General features: G+C 44.2%; 1 protein-coding gene across 19 annotated transcripts in view; it reads left to right on the plus strand.

The window, feature by feature from the left end:
• map9 (microtubule-associated protein 9) overlaps window positions 1–24,790 on the plus strand; it is a 350,433-nt gene that overhangs the window by 284,264 nt on the left and 41,379 nt on the right. For 18 of the 19 annotated variants that reach the window (XR_010975979.1, XR_010975969.1, XR_010975968.1 and 15 more), the window contains 2 exons: window positions 7,392–7,556; window positions 24,158–24,303. Coding sequence is in view for 1 of the 19 variants with exons in the window: in XM_068042247.1 (XP_067898348.1) it covers window positions 7,392–7,556; window positions 24,158–24,303 (311 nt within the window). In the remaining 18 variants the exon portion in view is untranslated. The remainder of the gene's footprint in view (window positions 1–7,391; window positions 7,557–24,157; window positions 24,304–24,790) is intronic. The other variant, XR_010975965.1, reaches the window with a different exon arrangement.

A 24,790-nucleotide genomic window follows, 5' to 3' on the forward strand; every position in this document is an offset into this window, starting at 1 on the left:
ACCACCTACCTATACTAGGGGCAATTTCTAATGGCCAATTTACCTATCAACCTGCAAGTCTTTGGCATGTGGGAGGAAACCAGAGCACCCGGAGGAATTCTTGTTATAGAGAATTCTTCTGGAAAGGAAAAGTAACTCCATATCCCTCAAGTGAGGCAAGCAAATCTATAGTTATACTTTGGGATACAGGAACAACTGAAACTCATTTGCTGGGGAAAGGCGTTACATTTCCTCCAGATAGCACGCTGAATGCTAAAGTTTTAGTTAATGGTATTGGTGGGGAGTATATACCGTACCTTTGTATCAAGTGCACTGAGAATGTGATCTAATGTCTGGGAGTTGTCCATAGTTTGCCGGTAGATAGGATTGACCCACTCCTAGGGAATAATTTGGCTGGAGCAAAAGTATCAGTTTCTCCTGTAGTCACAGAGAAACCAAGTGCAGTTAAAGAAACAGAACAATTACAGAAAAAGGATCCAGGAATATTTCCTTGTGTAGTAACCTGAGCAATGGCTAAAGAAGTTCCATTGTTGGAGGTAAAATTGGCCCCACAGACAGATAGCCAAATATCTGAAACTTTCCTTGGGGATTTAGATAATCCAAATGAGATGTTTAACAAATCTTCTCCAATCACAGCACAACATGCTGATGGTGCAGAACATGGACATGGTGCAGTTTTGTAAAACATGCCATGCGTACCAGATTGCGAGAAAACCACAAAACCATAAAGCTGACACCCCTAATTCCCATACCAGTTATTGGAGAACCATTTAGTAGGGTATTGTTTTAAGGTACTTGTGGATAAGGATAAGAGTAGTCCTCGGGTGAAGGTGCTGAATTGGGGGAAGGCTAATTATAACAATATTAGGCAGGAACTGAAGAATTTAGATTGGGGGCGGCTGTTTGAGGGTAAATCAACATCTGACATGTGGGAGTCTTTCAAACGTCAGCTGATTAGAATCCAGGACCTGTTCCTGTGAGGAAGAAAGACAAGTTTGGCAAGTTTCGGGAAGCTTGGATAACACGGGATATTGTCAAAAAGATAAAAGGAAGCATTTGTAAGGGCTGGAAGGATAGGAACAGACGAAGCACTTGAGGAATATAAAGACAGTAGGAAGGAACTTAAGCAAGGAGTTAGGAGGGCTAAAAGGGGTCATGAAAAGTCATTGGCAAACAGGATTAAGGAAAATCCCAAGGCTTTTTATACATCTATAAAGAGCAAGAGGGTAACCAGGGAAAGGGTTGGCCCACTCAAGCACAGAGATGGGAATCTATATGTGGAGCCAGAGGAAATGGGCGAGGTGCTAAATGAGTACTTTGCATCAGTATTCAGCAAAGAGAAGGACTTTGTGGATGATGAGCCGAGGGAAGGGAGTGTAGATAGTCTCAGTCATCTCATTATCAAAAAGAAGGAGGTGTTGGGTGTCTTGCAAAGCATTAAGGTAAATAAGTCCCCAGGGCCTGATGGGATCTACCCTAGAATACTGAGGGAGGCAAGGGAAGAAATTGCTGGGGCCTTGACAGATATCTTTGCATCCTCATTAGCTACAGGTGAGGTCCCAGAGGACTGAAGAATAGCCAATGTTGTTCTTTTGTTTAAGAAGAGTGGTAAGGATAATCCAGGAAATTATAGGTCGGTGAGCCTTCCGTCAGTGGTAGGGAAACTATTAGAGAGGATTCTTCGGGACAGGATTTACTCCCATTTGGAAACAAACAAATTTATTAGCGAGAGACAGCATGGTTTTGTGAAGGGGAGGTCGTGTCTCACTAATTTGATTGAGTTTTTGGAGGAAGTGACGAAGATGATTGATGAAGGAAGGGCAGTGGATGTTATCTATGTGGACTTTAGTAAAGCCTTTGACAAGGTGTCTCATGGCAGACTGGTACAAAAGGTGAAGTCACATGGGATCAGAGGTGAGCTGGCAAGATGGATACAGAACTGGCTCGGTCATAGAAGACAGAGGGTATCAGTGGATGGGTGTTTTTCTGAATGGAGGAATGTGACTAGTGGTGTTCCACAGGGATCAGTGCTGGGACCTTTGCTGTTTGTAGTATATATAAATGATTTGGAGGAAAATGTAGCTGGTCTGATTAGTAAGTTTGCGGACGACACAAAGGTTGGTGGAATTGTGGATAATGATGAGGATTGTCAGAGGATACAGCAGGATTTCGATCGGTTGGAGACTTGGGCGGAGAAATGGCAGATGGAGTTTAATCCAGACAAATGTGAGGTAATGCATTTTGGAATGTCTAATGCAGGTGGGAGGCACGCAGTGAATGGCAGAACCCTTCGGAGTATTGACAGGCAGAGAGATTTGGGCGTACAGGTCCACAGGTCACTGAAAGTGGCAACGCAGGTAGATAAGGTAGTCAAGAAGGCATACGGCATGCTTGCCTTCATCGGTCGGGGCATAGAGTATAAAAATTGGCAAGTCATGTTGCAGCTGTACAGAACCTTAGTTAGGCCATACTTAGAATGGTGCGTGCAATTCTGGTCGCCACACTACAAGAAGGACGTGGAGGCTTTGGAGCGGGTACAGAGGAGGTCTACCAGGATGTTGCCTGGTCTGGAGGGCATTAGCTATGAGGAGAGGTTGGAAAAACTCGGATTGTTTTCACTGGAACGACGGAGGTGGAGGGGCGACATGATAGAGGTTTACAAAGTTATGAGTGGCATGGACAGAGTGGATAGACAGAAGCTTTTTCCCAGGGTGGAAGAGTCAGTTACTAGGGGACATAGGTTTAAGGTGCGAGGGGCAAAGTTTAGAGGGGATGTGCGAGGCAAGTTTTTTCCACAGAGGGTGGTGAATGCCTGGAACTTGCTGCCAGGGGAGGTGGTGAAAGCAGATACAATAGCGACTTTTAAGAGACGTCTTGACAAATACATGAATAGGAAGGGAATAGAGGGATATGGGCCCCGGAAGTGCAGAAGGTGTTAGCTTAGGCAGGCATCAAGATCGGCGCTGGCTTGGAGGGCCGAATAGCCTGTTCCTGTGCTGCACTGTTCTTTGTTCTTTGTTCTATTGGTAGACTGTGTAGGACCCTTGCTGAAAACAAAAGCGGGACACCAATATATACTCCTTGTCATGGATATGGCACCTCGATTCCCAGAGGCCATACCCTTGAGGACAATTACTGCTTGTGTAGTAGTAGAGAAGTTAACCCAATTCTTTACTAGATATGGATTACCAATTGAAGTTCAATCGGATCAAGGTTCCAATTTTATGTCCAAGATATTTCAAGAAATTATGGGTAATTTGCGTATCAAACAGTTAAAGTCTTCAGCATATCACCCATGGACAGAGGGAGCTTTAGAAAGGTACCATGAAACTCTCAAAACAATGATGACGGCATAATGTCATGAATATCCCCATGGTTGGGATAAAGGGCTAGACTTTCTTTTATTTGCTACTGGAGATTCACTGAATGAGGCTACATATTTTAGTCCTTTTGAATTAGTTTACGGACATGAGATAAAAAGTCCTCTAAAACTAATCAAAGAAGGGTTTTTAGAACAGAGGGGTGAATCTTCTGTACTGGACGATGTATCCGTGTTCCAGGAAAAGCTCATGAAAGCTTGCAATGTGGCTTAAAGCATCCCAAACTACTATGAAAAAATGGGCAGAAAAGCATGCTAAGACACGAATATTTTAACCAAGGGATGAAGTGTCAGTATTATTACCTTTACAGGGTGAACCATTAAAAGCACAGTTCAGTGGTCCATATAAAGTGGTCAAAAAATTGGTAAGGTAAATTATTTGATTGATACCCCAGATTGCCAGAAAAAGAGTCAACTGTGTCATATCAATATGTTAACGCAATGTTATCGCAGTGAGGAGGATAAGCAAGTACAGGTATGTCAGGTAATAGGGACAGTTAAGTATGAAAGGGATAGTGAGGATGAGGCAGAAGGAGGCCTAGACAATTCTCAAATTGAGTCTCCTACTATCCGGTTAGCTAACAAGGAATGGCTAGGAAGATTGGACACCATGCTTTCGTATTTAGATGCAGAACAATGAGAAGACCTAACAAGGCTACTCACAGCATTGTAAGGATAAGCCAGGATGTACAACCTTCGCCACACATGATGTGGATGTAGGGGAATCCGTTCCTATCAAACAGCATCCTTACCATTTAAGTCCAAACAAACAGGCCCAAGTAAAAGCAGAAATCCAATACATTTTGGAAAACAGCTTAATTGAACCTAGTCAAAGCAGCTGGAGCTCACCAACAGTATTACTGCCTAAACCTGACAGGTCAACCAGATGTTGCATAGATGACATAAAAATTAATGCAGTAACAAAGACAGACTCCTACCCAGTTCCTCGCTTGGAAGACTGTATTGACAGAATGGGCAATGTCATGTTTCTTACAAAGATAGATTTGTTAAAGGGATACTGGAAAGTTCTTTTAACAACCCAAGCTAAAGAAATATCAGCTTCTGTCACACTGGATGGCTTTTTTCAGTGTCAATTGATACTATACAGGTTAATGGTACACGAAAAACCTCTCAGAGACGAGTGAACCCGTTCCTAATTGTGCAGTTTACCTTGCTGAAGTGCTGAAGGGACACTTGGAAGGAACATATGAAACAACTGGGAGGCTATGTTTGGAAAGTTGCAATTGGCTGATTTGAATAACCTTGATGGAAACATTTAAAACATAGAATGCTAGAATATTCTGATAGAGTATACTGTTACAGCCTTATTACTTAAAGATTGTTCATATTTCAGGAAAAAATAATGTTATCACAATGCTTTGTCATGAATTTAACTTTGTTAAAGATGGCACAAGGCAAAATTGTGTTAACTACCAGTAAAGTGAATAGGTGGGGGGGGGGGGGGGGAATGAGTGTGAGAATGTGTTTGAAATGTTTTCAACTTCTGTTTTTATTACGTTGTAATGAAACGCATTCAAAAATGGCATTTCATTTTGCCAAGGGCAGTATTTTTTTGTATTTAAACTTAGGTTTCTGTGTTTTTAAAAAACTGAACAGGGTTTCAGTGGACATTGAGACATCTGGAAATAGCTGAACTTTATGGATGTTTTGAAAGCAAGTTCAACAAAAGTTGAACTTGTAAACAAGGACTAGAAAGCAGGTAATTTCAAGGAAATTAGCAGGGGGTTTGACCTCAGAGCTATCCTTTGAAAAACAGGAGAGATTTATGACTGGGCATGTGACTTGTTTATTGAAGTTTTGGTTTCAGTTTTGAACTTTAAAAGCCAGTGTGTTTGAACAACAGCAGGCAATTGAAATTTGATTTTGATCTGCTTGGAGATCAGAAGAAGACCCAGTGTTACCTCTCTGTAAAGAATCCCTGCATCAAGTGTGGTTCCTGTTGCCTCCTATTTTTTTTAAGAAATTCTGAATATTTGAAGAAATCTTTTACTGCTATACTGCTGCTGTAAGACCTAAGAAAATGCTTGTTGCTACACCCCTGATGGAAGACCTATTTGAAGCCTTCTACCGTTGACATTTATTGAACGCCTACCCATCACAGACTATTAATTTCACCTCGCATGGAAAGACTTCGAATGGCATCCAACGATTCGACTTTGGGACAGCTCGCCAAACCGAAAAACTTCCTACCAGATCATGACAGTCGAAGTTTTTTTAAATTCCTTTCATTCCTATGAAACAGCTGTAAAACAAAATCCCTTTTTTTCCCAGTTAACCGTTTTTTGGATGTATTAGAATTAGAATTAGAACATTACAGCACAGTGCAGGCCCTTCGGCCCTCGATGTTGCGCCGACCTGTGAAACCATCTGACCTACACTATTCCATTTTCATCCATATGTCTATCCAATGACCACTTAAATGCTCTTAATGTATGTGCATGTGCATGAGGGCTAGGGAAAATAAGGAGCTTAAATATCTCAATTCCCATATAGATTTACTTCATTATTGGTTAAGAATTGGTTTAGTAATAAATGGTTAATTTTGTTGTTGATTAAAGAAATCTGGTTGGTATGCTGGGAACAAATAGAATATCTAATTGGCTGTTTCGGCAAGTGGCAAAAATTTACTGATATGCTGTAACCTGTGGAGAAGTGGGGCTGAATTAACAGCGTACTCCTCCCACCTCAGTCATAACATCACCTCCTGTTGAATACAACAGCATTACCTTCACCGAAGACCCTGCAATCAACATCCTGAGGGTCATCATTGACTAGAAATGTAACTGGACCAACTGCATAAATATTGTTCTACATGAGTGGATCAGCAGTCGGGTATTCATCAGCGAGTGACTCACATCCTAACTCCCAAAAGTTAGAGATGTGATGGAATACTCTGCACTCGCCTGAAAAGAAGCTTAATACTATCCAGGACAAAGCAGCTGGTTGATTAGCTCTTCATCCATCGCCTAAAACATTCACTCCCTCTACCAGTGATGCACCGTGTCTGCTTGTGTAGCATCTCGCCATGGCTTCTCCGACAGCACCTCCCAAACCTTTGGCCTCTACCACCAGGAAGGACAAGGGCAGCAGGCAGGAACACCATCACCTGCAGGTTCCCCTCCAAGTCACATATTAGCCTGACTTGGAAATATATTGCCATTTCTTCAGAATATTTGGGTCAAAATCCTGCAATTCCTTACCTAAGAGTACTGTATGAGTATCTTCACCCCTCAGAATGTAGCAGGTCAAGAAGGTTGCTCACCACCACCTTCTCAAAGGCAATTAGGGATGGGCAATAAATGCTGGCCTTATCAGTGTTGCCCACTTGCCATAAATGAATAAGAAAAATCAGCCCTCTCTGACTCTGTTACACAAAGAATACCTGCTACATTGTCCCTAGGCTAGAAAGGGAAAAAATCTGCCAGGATTTTCACTCCTGATTTATATCCCCCTTGCCAGAATTGCACATGTGTGAATGTCAGATGAAGACAGCATCAAATCTTGCTTCAATGCTTCCATACTCAAATAGTTTTTGACGTTCATTGTCAAGATTTACACATGATGAAAATGCAAGGAATAAAAACAGAAAATGCTGGAAATACTCAGCAGGTCAGGCAGCATCTGTGGAGAGAAAAACAGAGTTTACATTTCAGGTCTGTGACCTTTCATTAGAGAAGGAGAGGGCTTGAAAGGCTGCTGCCACCCATGAAACTGCACCACAGCCTTCAAGGAAAGAGGCAGAAGGGAAGAAAATTGGAAGGAAAATAAACAAAGTGCAGAGATGTAGAGTAAATACAAAATTCATTAATCACGGGGCTCTTACCTGTTCAGGGGCTCCTATGAAGATCAGTGGTCACAGGGAATGTTAGTTGGGAAATCATGTTTGAAATCATTTGCAATAATTTTTTTGATTTAATTACATTTTTTAAAAATTCTGTTATCTCTAATGTCTGAATGTTTTAGCCAAGGGTTTCTTTGTTTCTTTTTAAAGGAGAAGATTGAAAGCAAAAAAGAAGCAAAGGCTTCATTTGAGGCCTGGAAGGCAAGGAAAAATGACATGCTTAAAGAAACCTTTTGCAAGAAGAAAGAAGAGGAAAAGAAAAAGCAACAAGCAGAAGCAGAGAACGAGCAGCGGAAGGAAGTAGCAAAAAAGGCAGTGAGAAATATTTGTTTAGATACATTATAAAGCATATTGGGAAGAATTTTAACTGCCAAGGGGGCGGTGCAGGTTCTTGTGTGGGCAGCGGGTTAAATCCCCGAAAAATGCTGGTGTATCAGAAAACTTCAGGCTTTTACTGAGGCACCTATGGAGGCTTGCAGGAAGCCCTGTGGCGCTGTCGGGTCAATAATTTAAATATGCAAATAGCCAATTAATTGTGCCTTTATGAAACCCAGCACATGGGTTTCCTGAGCTGTGTGAAACTTGCCAGGGTCAACAAGGCGAGAGCACAGTGAAGAGTCACTGATTAATTAGAATTGAGGGAAGGTGGGGATGTGAGAGGGAAAAATGGGATTAATGTAGGATTAGTATAAATGGGTGGTTGCTGGACGGGCGGACTCGTTGGGTCGAAGGGCCTGTTTTGGTGTTGTATCTCTCTTTGACTCTAAACTGAAGGGCTCAAAAGCCTTTAAAAAGTGAAACTGCATAGCTGCTGCCCTGTTTATGTGAAAGGCTTGTGCCTACAGGACTGGTTCTGAGAGCGTGCTTTCACTGCTTTCCAAGTGTTTCCAACTTTTTGGAAGTCATTTCACAGCTTTCCTACAGTGTGATGACCAGAACAGCCTGCAGTACTCCAACTGTGGCCTAACTTGTGTTTTATACAGTTCTAACATTTCCTCACAGCTCTTTTATTCTATGCCTCTGCTAATAAAAGGCAAGTATTCCATATGCCTTGTTCTACCCATGCAGCCACCTTCAGGGATCTGTGGACATGCAGTCTCTCTGTTCCTCTACAGTTTTCAGTATCCTAGCATTTATTGTGTATTCCCTTGCTTTGTTTGCCTTCCCCAAATGCATTACCTCACAATTCTCCGGATTGAACTCCATTTGCCACTGTTCCGCCTACCTGATTGTCCATTGATATCTTCCGACAGTCTACAGCTTTCTTCTTCATTATCAACCACACAGCCGATTTTTGTATCGTCTGCAAACTTCTTAATCATAACCCCCACATTCAAGTCCAAATCATTGATATATACTACAAAAAAGCAAGTCTTGTATTGGGCCTTGCGGAACCCCCTGGAAACATCCTTCCAGTCTCAAAAACACCCATTGGCCATTGCCTTTTGGTTCCTGCCTCTGAGCCAATTTTAAATCCAATTTCCCACTTTGCCTTGAATCCTGTGGGCTTTTACTTTTGTGACCAGTCTGCCATATGTGGGACCTGATCAAAAGCCTTGCTAAAATCCATATGCAATACATCAAATTCATTAGCCTCATCCACCCCTCTTGTTACTTCCTCAAACAATTCAACCATGTTAGTCAGACACGACCTTTCCTTAACAAATCTGTGCTGACTATCTTTGATTAATCCTCATCTTTCTAAATAAAGATTTACCTTGTCCATCAGAACTTTTTCCAATAATTTTTCCTCCACCGAGGTTAGGCTGACTGGCCTGTAATTACTCAGTCGAACCCTTTCTCCCTTTTTAAACGTTAGCTGTCCTCCAGTCTTCTGGCACCATACTTGCAGTGAGAGAGGATTGGAGAATGATGGTTAGAGTCTTTACTATTTCTTTTCGTGACTCCCTTAACAGCCTAGGATACAAAGAACAAAGAACAGTACAGCACAAGAACAGGCCATTCGGCCCTCCAAGCCTGCGCCGATCTTGATGCCTGTCTAAACTAAAACCTTCTGTGCTTACGGGGTCCGTATTCCTCTATTCCCATCCTATTCATGTATTTGTCAAGATGCCTCTAAAATGTCGCTATCGTACCTGCTTCCACCACCTCCCTGGCAGCAAGTTCCAGGCACTCACCACCTTCTGTGTAAAGAACTTGCCTCGCCCATTCCCTCTAAACTTTGCCCCTCGTACCTTAAACGTATGTTCCCTAATAACTGACTCTTCCACCCTGGGAAAAAGCTTCTGACTATCCACTCTGTCCATGTCGCTCATAACTTTGTAAACCTCTATCATGTCGCCCCTCCACCTCCGTCGTTCCAGTGAAAACAATCCAAGGATAGTGGAGGGAACTTGTGCCTGGAGTCGGAGGAGGTGGGGGAGGTCCTAAATGAATACTTTGCTTCAGTATTCACTAGTGAGAGGGACCTGGTCGTTTGTGCGGACAGCGTGCAACAGGCTGATATGCTCGTATAGGTTGAGGTTAAGAGGGAGGATGTGCTGGAAAGTTTGAATGATATGAGGACAGATAAGTCCCCGGGGCCAGACGGGATATACCCAAGGATATTACGGGAAGCGAGGGAAGAGATTGCTGCGCCTTTGGCGATGATCTTTGCGTCTTCACTGTCCACTGGAGTAGTGCCGGATGATTGGAGGGTGGCAAATGTTGTTCCCTTGTTCAAGAAAGGGAATAGGGATAATCCTGGGAATTATAGACCAGTCAGTCTTACGTCGGTAGTGGGCAAATTATTGGAGAGGATTCTGAGAGACAGGATTTATGATTATTTGGAAAAGCATGGTTTGATTAGAGACAGTCAGCATGGCTTTGTAAGGGGCAGGTCATGCCTCACAAGCCTTATTGAATTCTTTGAAGATGTGACAAAACACATTGATGAAGGAAGAGCAGTGGATGTGGTGTATATGGATTTTTAACAAGGTGTTTGATAAGGTTCCCCATGGTAGGCTCATTCGGAAAGTAAGGAGGCATGGGATTCAGGGAAAGTTGGCTGTCTGGATACGAAATTGGCTGGCCCATAGAAGTCAGAGGGTGGTAGTAGATGGAAAGTATTCAGCATGGAGCTCGGTGACCAGTGGTGTTCCACAAGGATCTGTTCTGGGACCTCTGCTCTTTGTGATTTTTATAAATGACTTGGATGAGGAAGTGGAAGGCTGGGTTAGCAAGTTTGCCGATGACACGAAGGTTGCTGGAGTTGTGGATAGTGTGGAAGGCTGTTGTAGGTTGCAACGGGACATTGACAGGATGCAGAGCTGGGCTGAGAAGTGGCAGATGGAGTTCAACCTGGAAAAGTGTGAAGTGATTAATTTTGGAAGGTCGAATTTGAATGCGGAATACAGGCTTAAAGACAGGATTCATGGTAGTGTGGAGGAACAGAGGGATCTTGGGTTCCATGTCCATAGATCCCTCAAAGTTGCCACCCAAGTTGATAGGGTTGTTAAGAAAGCGTATGGTGTGTTGGCTTTCATTAACAGGGGGATTGAGTTTAAGAGCCGCGAGGTTATGCTGCAGCTCTATAAGGCCCTGGTTCGACCACACTTGGAATATTGTGTTCAGTTCTGGTCGCCTCATTATAGGAAGGATGTGGAAGCTTTAGAGAGGGTGCAGAGGAGATTTACCAGGATGCTGCCTGGATTGGAGGGCATGTCCTACGAAGAAAGATTGAGGGAGCTAGGGCTTTTCTCATTGGAGCGAAGAAGGATGAGAGGTGACTTGATCGAGGGGTACAAGATGATGAGAGGCACAGATAGAGTGGATAGCCAGAGACTTTTTCCCAGGGTGGAAAGGGCTATCACCAGGGGGCATAATTTTGAGGTGATTGGAGGAAGGTTTCGGGGAGATGTCAGAGGTAGGTTCTTTGCACAGAGAGTGGTGGGTGCGTGGAATGCGCTGCCAGCGGTGGTAGTAGAAGCAGATACATTAGGGGCATTTAAGCGACTCTTGGATAGGTACATGGATGATAGTAGAATGAAGGGTAGGTAGTTAGTTTGATCTTAGAGTAGGTTAAAGGTTCGGCACAACATCGTGGGCTGTTCTATGTTCTATAGCTAATACCTTCCAGACCATTTCATCTGGGCCTGGGGAGTTATCCACTTTCAAAGATGTCAAACCCCTTAACACTTCCTCTCTCACTATGTTAATTCCATCTAATATTTCACACTCGCCCTCCCTGATTGCAATGTCTATATCATCCCTTTTGTGAAAACAGATGTAAAGTATTCATTAAGAAATAAACCAATGTCCTCCGTCTCCAAACACAAGTTACTCCTTTGACACTTAATAGGCCCTACTCTTTCTTTAGTATCCTCTTGCTCTTTATGTATTTATAAAAAATCGTTGCGTTTTTCTTGATTTTACATGCCAATATTTTTTTCATGCTCTCTTTGCTTTCCTAATTTTCTTTTTAATCTGCAGTATTGAGTCATCAGTATCTGTTGTAAACTTCCCTTTTTTTCTTTATCCTCTCCTTTAAGCCCCTTGACATCCAGGGGACTCTGAATTTGTTAGTCCCACCCTTTCCTTGAAGGAAATATGCTTGCTCTGAACCCTAGCTACCTCTTCCTTGAATGCTTGCCACTGATTTACCTTCAAGTAGCTGTTTCCAGTACACTTTACCTAAATCACATCTTAGCTTAGTAAAATTAGATTTGCCCCATTGAGAAATTTTATTCCTGTTCTATCTTTGCCGCTTTTCATAACCACTCTAAATCTAATTGTATTATGATCATTTCCACCAAAATGTTCCCCTTCCACCTTTTTAGAATTAGAATTAGAATTAGAACATTACAGCGCAGTACAGGCCCTTCGGCCCTCGATGTTGCGCCGACCTGTGAAACCATCTGACCTACACTATTCCATTTTCATCCATATGTCTATCCAATGACCACTTAAATGCCCTTAAAGTTGGCGAGTCTACTACTGTTGCAGGCAGGGCGTTCCACGCCCCTACTACTGTCTGTGTAAAGAAACTACCTCTGACATCTGTCCTATATCTATCACCCCTCAACTTAAAGCTATGTCCCCTCGTGTTTGCCATCACCATCCGAGGAAAAAGACTCTCACTATCCACCCTATTCAACCCTCTGATTATCTTATATGTCTCTATTATGTCACCTCTCCTCCTCCTTCTCTCCAACGAAAACAACCTCAAGTCCCTCAGCCTTTCCTCGTAAGACCTTCCCTCCATACCAGGCAACATCCTAGTAAATCTCCTTTGCACCCTTTCCATAGCTTCCACATCCTTCCTATAATGCGGTGACCAGAACTGCACGCAATACTCCAGGTGCGGTCTCACCAGAGTTTTGTACAGCTGCAGCATGACCTCGTGGCTCCGAAACTCGATCCCCCTACTAATAAAAGCTAACACACCATATGCCTTCTTAACAGCCCTATTAACCTGGGTAGCAACCTTCAGGGATTTATGCACCTGGACACCAAGATCTCTCTGTTCATCTACACTACCAAGAATCTTCCCATTAGCCCAGTACTCTGCATTCCTGTTACTCCTTCCAAAGTGAATCACCTCGCACTTTTCCGCATTAAACTCGATTTGCCATCTCTCAGCCCAGCTCTGCAGCCTATCTATGTCCCTCTGTACCCTACAATATCCTTCGGCACTATCCACAACCTTCCCAGCATCATTCCCTAAAACTAAGTCCAGAGCCACCCTCTTTCCTGTTGGGCTTGCTACGCATTGACTAAATGCATCTTAAGAATTCTTCTCCCTCTGTACTTTTCACGTTAATTCTATCCCAGTTAATATGAGGTGAATTGAAATCCCCCACTATGACTGCCGTATTGTTTTTGCACTACTCAGAGATTTGCCTCCAGATTTGCTCTTCTATCTCCCTCTGAATGTTTGGGGTCTATAGTACACACCCAGTAGTGCGATTGCTCCTTTTTGCTCTTCAGTTCAACCCATATGGCCTCATTTGATGATCTCTCTACCATATCATCCCTCCTCACGACTATAATTGTTTCTTTGATCAATATTGCGACCTCCCCCCCTCCTTTATTATCTCCCTCTCTATCTTGTCTGAAAACTCTGTAACCAGGAACCTTGAGCTGCTGTTCCTGCCCTTCTTTCAGTAATGTCTCAGTAATAGCTACAATATCATACTCCCAATTGTCATTTTCTGCTCTCAGCTCATCGGCCTTATTCTCTCGACTTCTTGCATTGAAGAATATACCATATAGCAGTGTCAAACTCCCTTGTTGTCTATTTTCTAGCCTTTGTTTCCTCTGCCTTCCAAAGCCATTTGTTGATTTTAACCAAGTGTAGCATCAAGGAGCCCTAGTAAAAATAAAGTCAGTGGGAATAAGGGAGAAAACTGCACTGGCTGTAGTCATGCCTGGTACAAAGGAAGATGGTTGTAATTGTTCCAGGTCAGTCATCTCAGTCCCAAGACGTCGCTTAAGGAATTCCTCAAAGTACTGTCCTAGACCCAATCATCTTCAGCGGCTTCATCTATCCTTCTATCCATCAGAATGTCTGAAATAAGGATGTTCGCTGATGATTGCGCACTGTTCAGTTCTATTCACAGTTCCTCGGATAATGAAGCAGTCCATGCTGGCATGCAGCAAGACCTGGACAACATTCAGGCTTGGGCTCATAAGTGGCTTGTAACATTTGCTCCACACTTGTGCCAGGCAATGGCCATCTCCAACAAAAAAACCTAGCCACTTTGCCTTGACCTTCAACAGCATTACTATTGCTGAATCCCCACCATCAATATCCTGCGGGACACCATTGACCAGAAACTTAATTGCACCAGCCACATAAATACAGGTCAGAGATTGGAAATTCTGTGGCAAATATCTCACCTCCTGACTTCCTAAAGCCTGACCACCATCTACAAGAGACAAGTCAGGAGTATGATGGAATATGCTTTCCTGGAAGACTGCTGCTACAAAAACACTCAGGAAGTTTGGCACCATCGAGGACAAAGCAGCCTGCTTGATCAGTACCTCATCCACCACTTTAAACATTTACTCCCTCCAGCCCAGGCCCACCATGGCTGCAATGTGTACCATCTACAAGTTGCATTGCAGCAACTCATCAAGGATTCTTCGATAGCATCTTCCAAACCCACAACCTCTACCACCCGGAGGAACAAGGGCAGCAGGCACATGGGAACACCAACACCTGCAAGTTCCCCTCTAAATCACACTTGGATTTGGAAATACTTGATTTCAGTATCACTGGGTCAAAAACCTGGAACTCCCTCCCTAACAGCACTGTAGATGTACCTACACCACGTGGACTGCAGCGGTTCAAGAAGGCAGCTCACCACCACCTTCTCAGGCAATTAGGGATGGGAAATAAAAGTTGGCCTTGCCGGCAACATCCACATCCCATGCATGAATGAAAAAAGGAGGAGAAGGAACAGGATGAGGGGTTGCCTGATGTGGCCAAGGTGCTTGCAGCTGCTCACCAGCATCCAGAGAAGCCTGCAACAAACTCATCCAGGCCCTATTCAGTTAACCTGAGTGAGTGAAGCTTTATGGCAAAACAATGCTGCACCCCACTGTTTCCACTGTCACCGCTACCCCCCCACCCCCATCCAACACCCTGCAAACACCAACACAAATCATTCCCACAGTCAGAAATCCCTCCATCCCATTCACACCCTTTATTTGCCTCCTGTTCTGGTCATACAATTCCCCTGAAGGCTAATGTCAATTGCAGTTGTCAATAATGGAGATGAATGGACAATGGAAACTTGCAACTAAAAAGTCTTTGCTTTTCTAATTATCTCTACATGTAATGCAAAGATAAACAGCAGCTTCTTTTCTGTACTGCAAGCCGTCTTCCTAAACGTCTCTCCCTCGTCTCGTTCAACCTCACCTTCAACAACCAATGCAAGGTGTTCATGGATTTCTTTGTCAGCAGGATTGAGACCATCTGATCAACTGCCTCTGTCACTTTCCTCCCTTCTCCTAGTCCACCAGGCCAGACTTCCTTTGAAGCTTACTCCAGCCCTAACCCTGAATTTGTTTCCTTCTCTAGTTTCTCTCCTATCTCCCCTCAAGCCCTCCACAAGCTCATAGAATCATAGAATGGTTACAGCACAGAAGGAGGCCATTCAGCCAGCTCTCTGCAACAGCAACTCACTTAATCCCACTCCTCCGCCTTTTCCCCATAGCCCTGCAGATTTTTTTTCTTTTCAGATAATTATACAATTCTCTTTTGAAGGCTTTGATTGAATCTGCCTCCACCACACTCTCAGGCAGTGCATTCCAGATCCCCTAACCACTCACTGCGTAAAAAAGTTTTTCTTCATGTCGCCGTTGCTTCTTTTGCTAATCACCTTAAATCAGTGTTCTCTGCTTTTGGATCCTTCATCCAATGGGAACAGTTCTTCTGTATCTACTCTCATGATGTTGAACACTGCTATCAAATTTCCTCTTAATCTTCTCTTCTCCAAGGAGAACAGGCTTCTCCAACCTATTCACATAACTGAATTTCCCCATCCCTGGAACCATTCTCATCAATCTTTTCTGTACCCTTTCTCATGTCTTTACATCTTTCCTAAAGTGTGGTGCCCAGACTAGATAGGATATTCCAGTTGAGGCCAAACCAGTGGTTTATACCAGTTTGTAATAATTTATTTGTTTTTGTACCTATTTATAAAGCCCAGGATCCTGCCTATATGCACTTTCTCAACCTGCCCTGCCAGCTTCAATGATTTATGCAGGTGCCTCTGCTCCTGCACCCACTTTAGAATTGTACCCTTTAATTTATATTGCCTCTCTCTGTCCTTCCTATCAAAATGAATTTAATGCATTTCTCTGCATTAAATTTCATCTGCCACTTGTCCACCCATTGCACCATCCTATTTCCTCTTGAAGTTTATCACTATTGCCCTCACATTTCACAACATTTCCCGGTTTTGTGTCATCTGCAAATTTTTAAATTGTGCCTTGTACACCCAAGTCTTGGTCCTCACACCAACCCCTGCGGAACCCCACAATATACCTCCCTCCAGTCTGAAAAACAACCATTCACAACCACTCTCTGTTTCCTGTCACTCAGCCAATTTCATATCCTGGCTGCTACTATCCCTTTTATTTCATGGGCTCTAACTTTGCTGAAAAGCCTGTTATGTGGCACTTTATCAAATGCCTTTTAAAAGTCCAATTACACCACATCAACCATATTACCTCCTTCACCCCTCTCTGTTACCTCATCAAAAAAACTTCCCATCTTGCCCATGAGACTCTCTCAATCCTATTTCCTTAAACTACTGATCACCTAACTTTCCATCCTGGCTCCCATTTTAGCTAACACTGTTAACTGTTCTGTCTCCTCAGGTTCTGTCCATCCTTCTAATCTGCTGGCATCACCCTCTCCTCAAAAACTGCTTGACCCTTCCGTACTTGCAAACTACCACCCCATCTCCAACTCCCTTTCCTCTCCAAAGTCCTTGAAAGTGCTGTCACATCCCAAATCCAGGCCCATCTTTCCCAGAACTCCATGTTTGAATCCCTCAATCAGGTTTCTGCCCTGCCGCAGTACCGAAACAGCTCCCATCAATGTCACAAATGTGACTATCCATTCTTGTCCTTCTTGACCTGTTTACAGCCTTTGGCACCGTTGATCATACCATCGACCTCCAACACCTCTCCACCATCATCCAGCTGGGTGGACTGCATTTGCCTGGTTTCACACTTATCTGTCTAATCATAGCCAGAGAATTCCCATCAATGGCTTATCTTCCTATCCCCATACAGTTACCTCTGGTGTCCCCGAAGGCTCTATCCTTGGATCTTTCCTTTTTCTCATCTACATACTGCTCCTCGGCAACATCATCCAAAAACACAATATCAGTTTCCCCATGTACGCTGATGACTCCTAGCTTCAACTCAGCACCATTTTTCTCAATCCTTTCACTGTCTCTAAAATGGTAGACGGTTTGTCTGACATGCAGTACTGGATGAGCAGAAGTTTCCTACTATTAAGTATTGGAAAGAATAAAGCCATTGGCTTCAGTCCCCACCACAAAATCTGCTCCCTTGTCACCGATTTCATCCCTTTCCTTCGAAACTGTCAGAGGCTGAACCAGCCATATTTGACCCCAGGATAAGTTTTCAACCACATATCCCCACCGTCACGAAGACCACCTATTTCCACCTCTAACATCGCCTGACTCTGCCCTTACCTCAGCTGTTCTGTTCCTGAAATCCTCATGCATGCCTATTACCTCTGGAATTGATTTTTCTAATGCACTACTGGTCAGCCTCCCACATTCTCCCAATGTCCATCACTTAGTGGCTCGGTAGTTATACTCCTGACCGAGCTGGCCATGTCCGAAAGGACATACCTGCCGTCTGCGGCACGTGGTGAGGGAACCAACAAGAGGGAAAAACCTACTTGACCTTGACCTTACTAATCTACCTGTCACAGATACATCTGACCACTGCACAGTCCTTGTAGAGATGAAGTCCTGTCTTCCCATTCAGGGCACCCTCCATCGTGTTGTGTGGTACTACCAACGTGCTAAATGGAATAGATGTCAAACAGATCCAGCAACTCAAAACTGGGCATCAATGAGACATTGTGGGCCATCAGCAGCAGCAGAATTGTATTAAACCATAACTTCATGGCCCGTCATATCCCGCACTGTACCATTACCATCAAGCTGGGGGAACAACCTGGTTCAATGAAGAGTGCAAGACAGCATGCCACGAGCAGCACTAGGCATACCTCAAAACGAGGTGTCAGCCTGCTGAAGCTACAACACTGCTACATGCATACAAAACAGCAGAAGCAGCCTACTTTAGACAAGATTAAGTGATCACACAACAAACGGATCAGATCAAAGATGTGATTAAGCTAGAGAGGGTGCAGAAAAGATTCACAAGGATGTTGCCTGGTTTGGAGGGCTTGAGTTATAAAAAGAGATTGGATAGGCTGGGTCTGTTTTCCCTGAAGCGAAGGAGGCTGAGAGGGGACATGATAGAGGTATATAGAATTATGAGAGGCATAGATGGGGTAGATAGCGAGAGTCTGTTTCCCATGGTAGGGTTGACTAAAACTAGAGGGCATAGATTTAAGGTAAGAGAGAGGAGGTTTAAAGGGGATCAAAGGGGTAAATTTTTCACACAAAGAATAGTGGGTATCTGGAATGAGCTGCCTGAGGAGGTGGTGGAGGCAGAAACAGTAGCGACATTTAAGAGGCATCTGGACGGGTTACTTGAATGAGCAAGGCATAGAGGGATATGGAATTAATGCAGGCAGGTGGGATTAGTATAGATAGGCATTATGGTCGGCATGGACGCGGTGGGCCGAAGGGCCTGTTTGTATGCTGTACGACTCTATGACTCTAGATTCTAGCATTTTCCCAACGACTGATGTAAGACTAACAGGTCTGTAATTCCCTGTTTTCTCTCGCCCTCCCTTCTTAAATAGTGGGGTGACACTTGCGACCTTCCAAACTGTTGGTGTACCTACACTCCAAGGAGTGCAGCGGTTCAAGAAGGCAGCTCACCACCATTTTCTCAAGAGCAATTAGGGATGGGCAATAAATTATGGCCTAACCAGTGATGCCGACATCCCGTGAATGAATAAAAAAAAATTCTACCCACTATAAACTTGATGTTGTCCTTTAAAGCTCTCTGTTTCTCTACCTTGCTTTCCTCCTTTAATACACACCTTAAAGCCTTCCTCTTTGACCAAGCTACTGGTCATCTGCCCTAATATCTCCTTATGTGGCTCAGAATCTTTTTTTTAATCATGCCTTTATGAACTGCCTTGGGATGTTTTAAAGGATTGCCTTAAAGGCGCTGGTTAAATAAAAGTTATTGTGTTTGCTACCCCTGTGTCTTCAGCAAAACTAGAGGCAGGCTGCTTGCTCCCCTGCTCAGTCCGCTAAGAAACCTGTGGTGTCCGTACTCTGGGTTTTGGGGGCCCCAAAGTCCACACCAAAGACTACACCATCCTCACCTATGCAGAGGCAGGATTGGTCATCGGGGCAGCAGGCAGCATGGAGGGCTATGTTTGAAGGGCAGGGGGCAAGGGATGATCAGTGGAAGCTCTTATCTAGAGGCCCAACTTCCATGTCCCCTTTCTCCATCTTCCATCACATGACCCACTCTCACTTCCTTGCCAGCCAAGAGGTTGAGAGCAATCCATTGCACTTCAGTTAGGTTTCAAATGGCCAAGGCCAGGCTTTCTTCCATCCAGTTAATTGAGTATGCAGCCCATTGTTTAGGGCAAGCAAGCACTTGGTTGCCTGCTGCGTCTGATTACATAAGAACAATTAGAACATAGGAAATAAGAGCAGAAGTGGACCATTTGGCCCTCAAGCCTACTCCACCAGGCTGATCTGATTATGGCCTTAACGTCACTTTGCTGCCTGCTCCCACAACACTGAACTCCCTTGTAGATCAAAAATCTATCAGCCTTGAGGTCCAAACATTAACGACCCCTGAAAGAAGAAATTCCTCTTCATCTCCGTCTTAAATGGGAGACCCTTTATGTTGAAGCTCTGGCCCCGAGTTTTAAATTCTCCCTTTTTTTAATTCATTCATAGGGTGTGGGCATCACTGGCATTTATTGCCCATCCCTAAGTGCCCTCGAGAAGGTGGTGGCGAGCTGCCTTCTTGAACCGCTGCAGTCCATGTCGGGTAGGTACTTCCACAGTGTTGTTAGGAAGGGAGTTCCAGACTTTTGACCAAACAACAGTGAAAGAACGGCAGGATGGTGTGTGGCTTGGAGGGGAACTTGTGTTCCCATGCATCTGCCCTTGTCCTTCTAGGGAGTAGAGGTTGCGGCTTTGGAAGGGTGCTGTCTAAGGAGCCTTGGTGCATTGCTGCAGTGCATCTTGGAGATGGTACACACTGCTGCCATTGTGCATTGGTGGTGGAGGGAGTGAATGTTTGTAAATGGAGTGCCAATCAAGCAGGCTGCTTTGTCCTTGATGGTGTCGAACTTCTGAGTGTTGAAGCTACACCCATCCAGACAAGTGAAGAGTATTCCATCACACTCCTGACTTGTGCCTTCTAGATGGACAGGCTTTGTGAGTTACTCACCACAGGATTCCTAGCCTCTGATCTGCTCTTGTAGCCACGGTATTTATATGGCTACTCCAGTTCAGTTTCTGGTCAATGGTAAACCCACAGAATGTTAATAGTGGGGGTTTAACCGATCGTAATGCCATTGAATGTCAAGGGGAGATGGTTAGATTCTTGCTGGAGATGGTCATTACCTGGCACTTGTATGGTGCGAATGTTACTTATCAGCTCAAGCCTGAATATTGCTGCATTTCTACATTGACTGCTTCAGTACCTGAGGGGTCACCAATACTGAACATTGTGCAATCATTAACGAACATCCCCACTTCTGACCTTATGATTGAAGGAAGGTCATTGATGAAGCAGCTGAAGATGGTTGGGCTGAGGACACTACCTTGAGGAACCCCTGCAGTGATGTCCTGGAGGTGAGATGATTGACCTCCAACCTCCACAGCCATCTTCCTTTGTGCTAGGTATGACATTAACCTGCGGAGAGTTTTCCCCCAATTCCCATTGACTCCAGTTTGCTAGGGCTCCTTGATGCCAAGCTCAATCAATTACCACCTTCTCAAGAGCAATTAGGGATTGGCTTAACCAGCGAAGCCCACATCCCATGAATGAATTTAAAAAAGGTGTGGTCTCACCAATGTCCTGTACAGTTGTAGCGAGACTTCTCTACTTTTACCCACCATCCCCCTTGCAATAAAGCCCAACATTCCATTTGCCTTCCTAATTCTTTCCTCTATGTTCATGCTAACATTTGGTGATTCATGTACAAGATCCTTCTATACTGCAGAATTTTGTCGTCTCTCTCCATTTAAATGATATACTGCTTTTTTCTATTCTTCCTGCCAAAGCCGATAACCTCACATTTTCCTACATTATACTCCATCTGCCAAATTTTTGCCCATTTTCAACCTATCAATATCTCTGCAGACTTTGTGGCCTACTCACAGCTTGCTTTCCTACCTATCTTTGTATTATCAGCAAATTTGTCAATAATACACTCAGACTCTTCATCCAAGTCATTAATATAGATTGTAAATAGTTGAGGCCCCAGCAATGATCCCTGGGGCACCTCACTAGTACAGTTTGCCAACCTGAAAATGACCCATTTATTCCAACTCTGTTTCCTGCTCGTTAGCCAGACCTCTATCCATATTACCCCCAATGCAATGAGCTCTTATCTTGTACAGTAACCTTTTATGTGGCACCTGATCAAATGTCTTTTGAAAATTCAAGTACATCTACTGGTTCCCCTTCATCCACCCTGCTTGTTACATCCTCAGCAAACTCTAATAAGTTTGTCAAACACGATTTTCCTTTTACAATACCATGTTGGCATTGTTTTTCCAAACAACCTGCTACTACTTCCTTCATGATGAATTCGAACATTTTCCCAATGATAGATATTAGGTTAACTGGCGCGTAGCTTCCTGCTTTCTATCTCCTTACTTTCTTGAACAGAGGTGTTACATTTGTGGCTTTCTAATACACTGGGACCTTTCCAGAGTCTAGGGAATTTTGGAAGATTACAACCAGTGCATCCACTGGTGGGTATTTCATGAGGAGGCACCGGCCCTGCCCACCAAATGAAAAGTCGAGGGTGTGCTTGCCTCTACCGGGTTGGAAGCCACGCTTCTATTTTGTGTGGCCTAGGCCCTTAATTGGAAGAAGTCTGGGCTTCTGCTCCTCTGAGGCAGAAAGTCCTGTTTCCAAAAGCGGCCAGCCAATCAGTGGGCCATCAGCTCTTAAGTCCCAACAGCGCCATTGGCAGTCACTGCTGGGACTTCACCCAGCGTGAGGAGCAACATAGATGTCGGCCTTCAAAGATCTAAGGGGGTGTCTGGCCTCGCCGGGGACAATCGGCTAGGCCCTGGCAAGGACGACTATGGATCGGAGGGCAGAGCAGGGGTGTATTTTTAGCAGGGTGGCCCGTACTGCTGGGGGTCCTTTTTGGGGCGCAGGGTGCACAATCAAGAGGGCACCACCCCCCAGTCTGCAAGCAGGCCCCCAGGTATTGCTGGGCGGCCTCCTCAGCTGTCGATGTGGCTGTCTGCCGCTGGTAAAATACCAGTGGCAGTGGGAAGAAGCCTTTAAGTGACTATTAATTGTCCACTTAACCAGCATCTGCATTATTTTGTTTTTATCCTCTGGATTACTAGTCCAGTGACATTATCACTATGCCATCATCTCCTCCTAAATTAGAGACTGTTATGTGCCAATTGGTAGTGCGATTTCTAATTTGGGAGACCCCCATCTTTCTATCGCCAATAGCCATGCACTCCACCACCCTGCTGATCTCCATGGCTGCCTTCTCTGCAGTGGTTAGGGTGGCTGTCACTGGAGTTATGTGATTTCTTCTCCAGGAAGGTGAGAAAACAGAATTGTGAGTGTGAGAAATGGAATGTGAGGAAAGGATAGAATGACAACATCTGTGCAGGGTAACTGTGAGGCATGGGTCTGAGGTGGCACAAAGATTAGGGTGAGTGTCTGTTGGCTGTTCAGATGAGGATATGAGGAGGTGCCACAAGACAGAGAGAAATGAGTGGAGCTGCAAGCTGTGTTAGTCAACAGAGTGCTGTGCAAGAGAATGCTAGGGAAGTCCAAGTGTGGGGTATGTCACCTGAGTGGAATGCCAGTCACCTTTGCAACTCTCATTGAACCTCCCGGGGCACTATACTCAGGTTCGAAGGACCACACACCTGCTGCTCACTTCTTCGGCCACTTATGTCCACTCCTGCTTGGTTTGAGAGGCTGGCCTCTTTCTCCCATCCACGGGAAACAAAACTTCACTGCATTCCCTCACATTCCACAGCAGGATCTCCAAGGAAGAATTAGAAAACCGAGGCAGGGAGAGGGCAGGCTCCCATGTCTCCTTTTCATTCCTGTGTTTGAAGTCTGAAGAATCACTGTAGAATTCAGCCATTTTGACCCCACCAGAGTCCCGAAACTAGAAATCCTGCCATTGACATATGCAAATCGTTATCACTCCCACACTCTGTGATTGGTCGGGAAACCTACAGTTTAGTTTAGAGATACAGCACTGAAACAGGCCCTTCAGCCCACCGAGTCTGTGCCGACCATCAACCACCCATTTATACTAATCCTACACTAATCCCATATTCCTACCACATCCCCACCTGTCCCTATATTTCCCTATCACCTACCTATACTAGGGGCAATTTATACAGGCAGGATGCTGAGTTAAACAGCCAAGACAAAGCCTACTTCCCTAGCAAATGGGTTCCTGACCAGCTGTGGGGACCACCACCACCCCATCCCCCTTGCTGGAAGCAGGTCAGTTCCATTAAATTTTGCCCATTGTTTCAAAATTTTAATTCCTGTATTAAATATGACTGAAAATTGTATCTGGTCCTCAGAAGACACTAGTACTTGCTTGTTCATAAATATGTAACACAATTTATTTACAGATACAGCACTGAAACAGGCCCTTCAGCCCACCGAGTCTGTGCCGACCATCAACCACCCATTTATACTAATCCTACATTAATCCCATATTCCTACCACATCCCCACCTTCCCCTACCACCTACCTATACTCGGGGCAATTTATAATGGCCAATTTACCTATCAACCTGCAAGTCTTTGGCTGTGGGAGGAAACCGGAGCACCCGGCGAAAACCCACACAGTCACAGGAAGAACTTGCAAACTCCGCACAGGCAGGACCCAGAATTGAACCCAGGTCGCTGGAGCTATGAGGCTGCAGTGCTAACCACTGCGCCACTGTGCTGCCCAAATGGGGAAATTAATCTTTTTCCAAACCATTTTTATCTTTATGTAGCCATACAGGACTAACCAGAAATGTCTTAATATAGTAGTTACACAAACCGAAATGTAACTAATCATCCTTTCTCCATTAGGCATTTGAGAAATGGAAAGAAGAAAAGGAAATGCGTCTAACAGAAATACTTAAGAAGCAAAAACAAATTGAAAAAGAGAAGAAAAGTAAGGAAAAGGAACAAGTAACTGAAAAGAAAGAAGAAAATGTTGCAGCATTTGTAAAATGGTAGGCAAATTATGTCCTCGTGCTATATTAAAATTGTACAATAGTGCACTGCAGATGCACATTAGACCATAAACAATAGCAGCAGTAGTAAGCTGCTCCACTATTTAATAAGATCATGTCTTCTCTGATTGTGGCCTTAACTCTACTTTCCTGCCTGGCCCCATAACCCTCTACTCGCTTGTAGATAAAAAATCTGTCTAACACAGCCTTGAATATATTCAATGACCCAGCCTCCACTGCTTTCTTGGGTAGAGAATTCCAAAGATTAACAACCCCCTGAGAGAAAAAATTTCTCCTCATCTTTGTCTTAAATGGGAGATGTCTTTTTCTAGGTGTGGTCTCACCAATGTCCTGTGCAGTTGTAGCAAGACTGCCCGACTCTGATACTCCATCCTCCTTGCAGTAAAGGCCAACATTCCATTTGCCTTCCTAATTGCATGCTAAATGTGCATGCTAAACTTTTGTAATTCATGTACGAGAAATCCCA

This window comes from Heterodontus francisci, chromosome 1 (genome assembly GCF_036365525.1).
Source record: "Heterodontus francisci isolate sHetFra1 chromosome 1, sHetFra1.hap1, whole genome shotgun sequence".
Lineage (NCBI taxonomy): Eukaryota > Metazoa > Chordata > Chondrichthyes > Heterodontiformes > Heterodontidae > Heterodontus > Heterodontus francisci.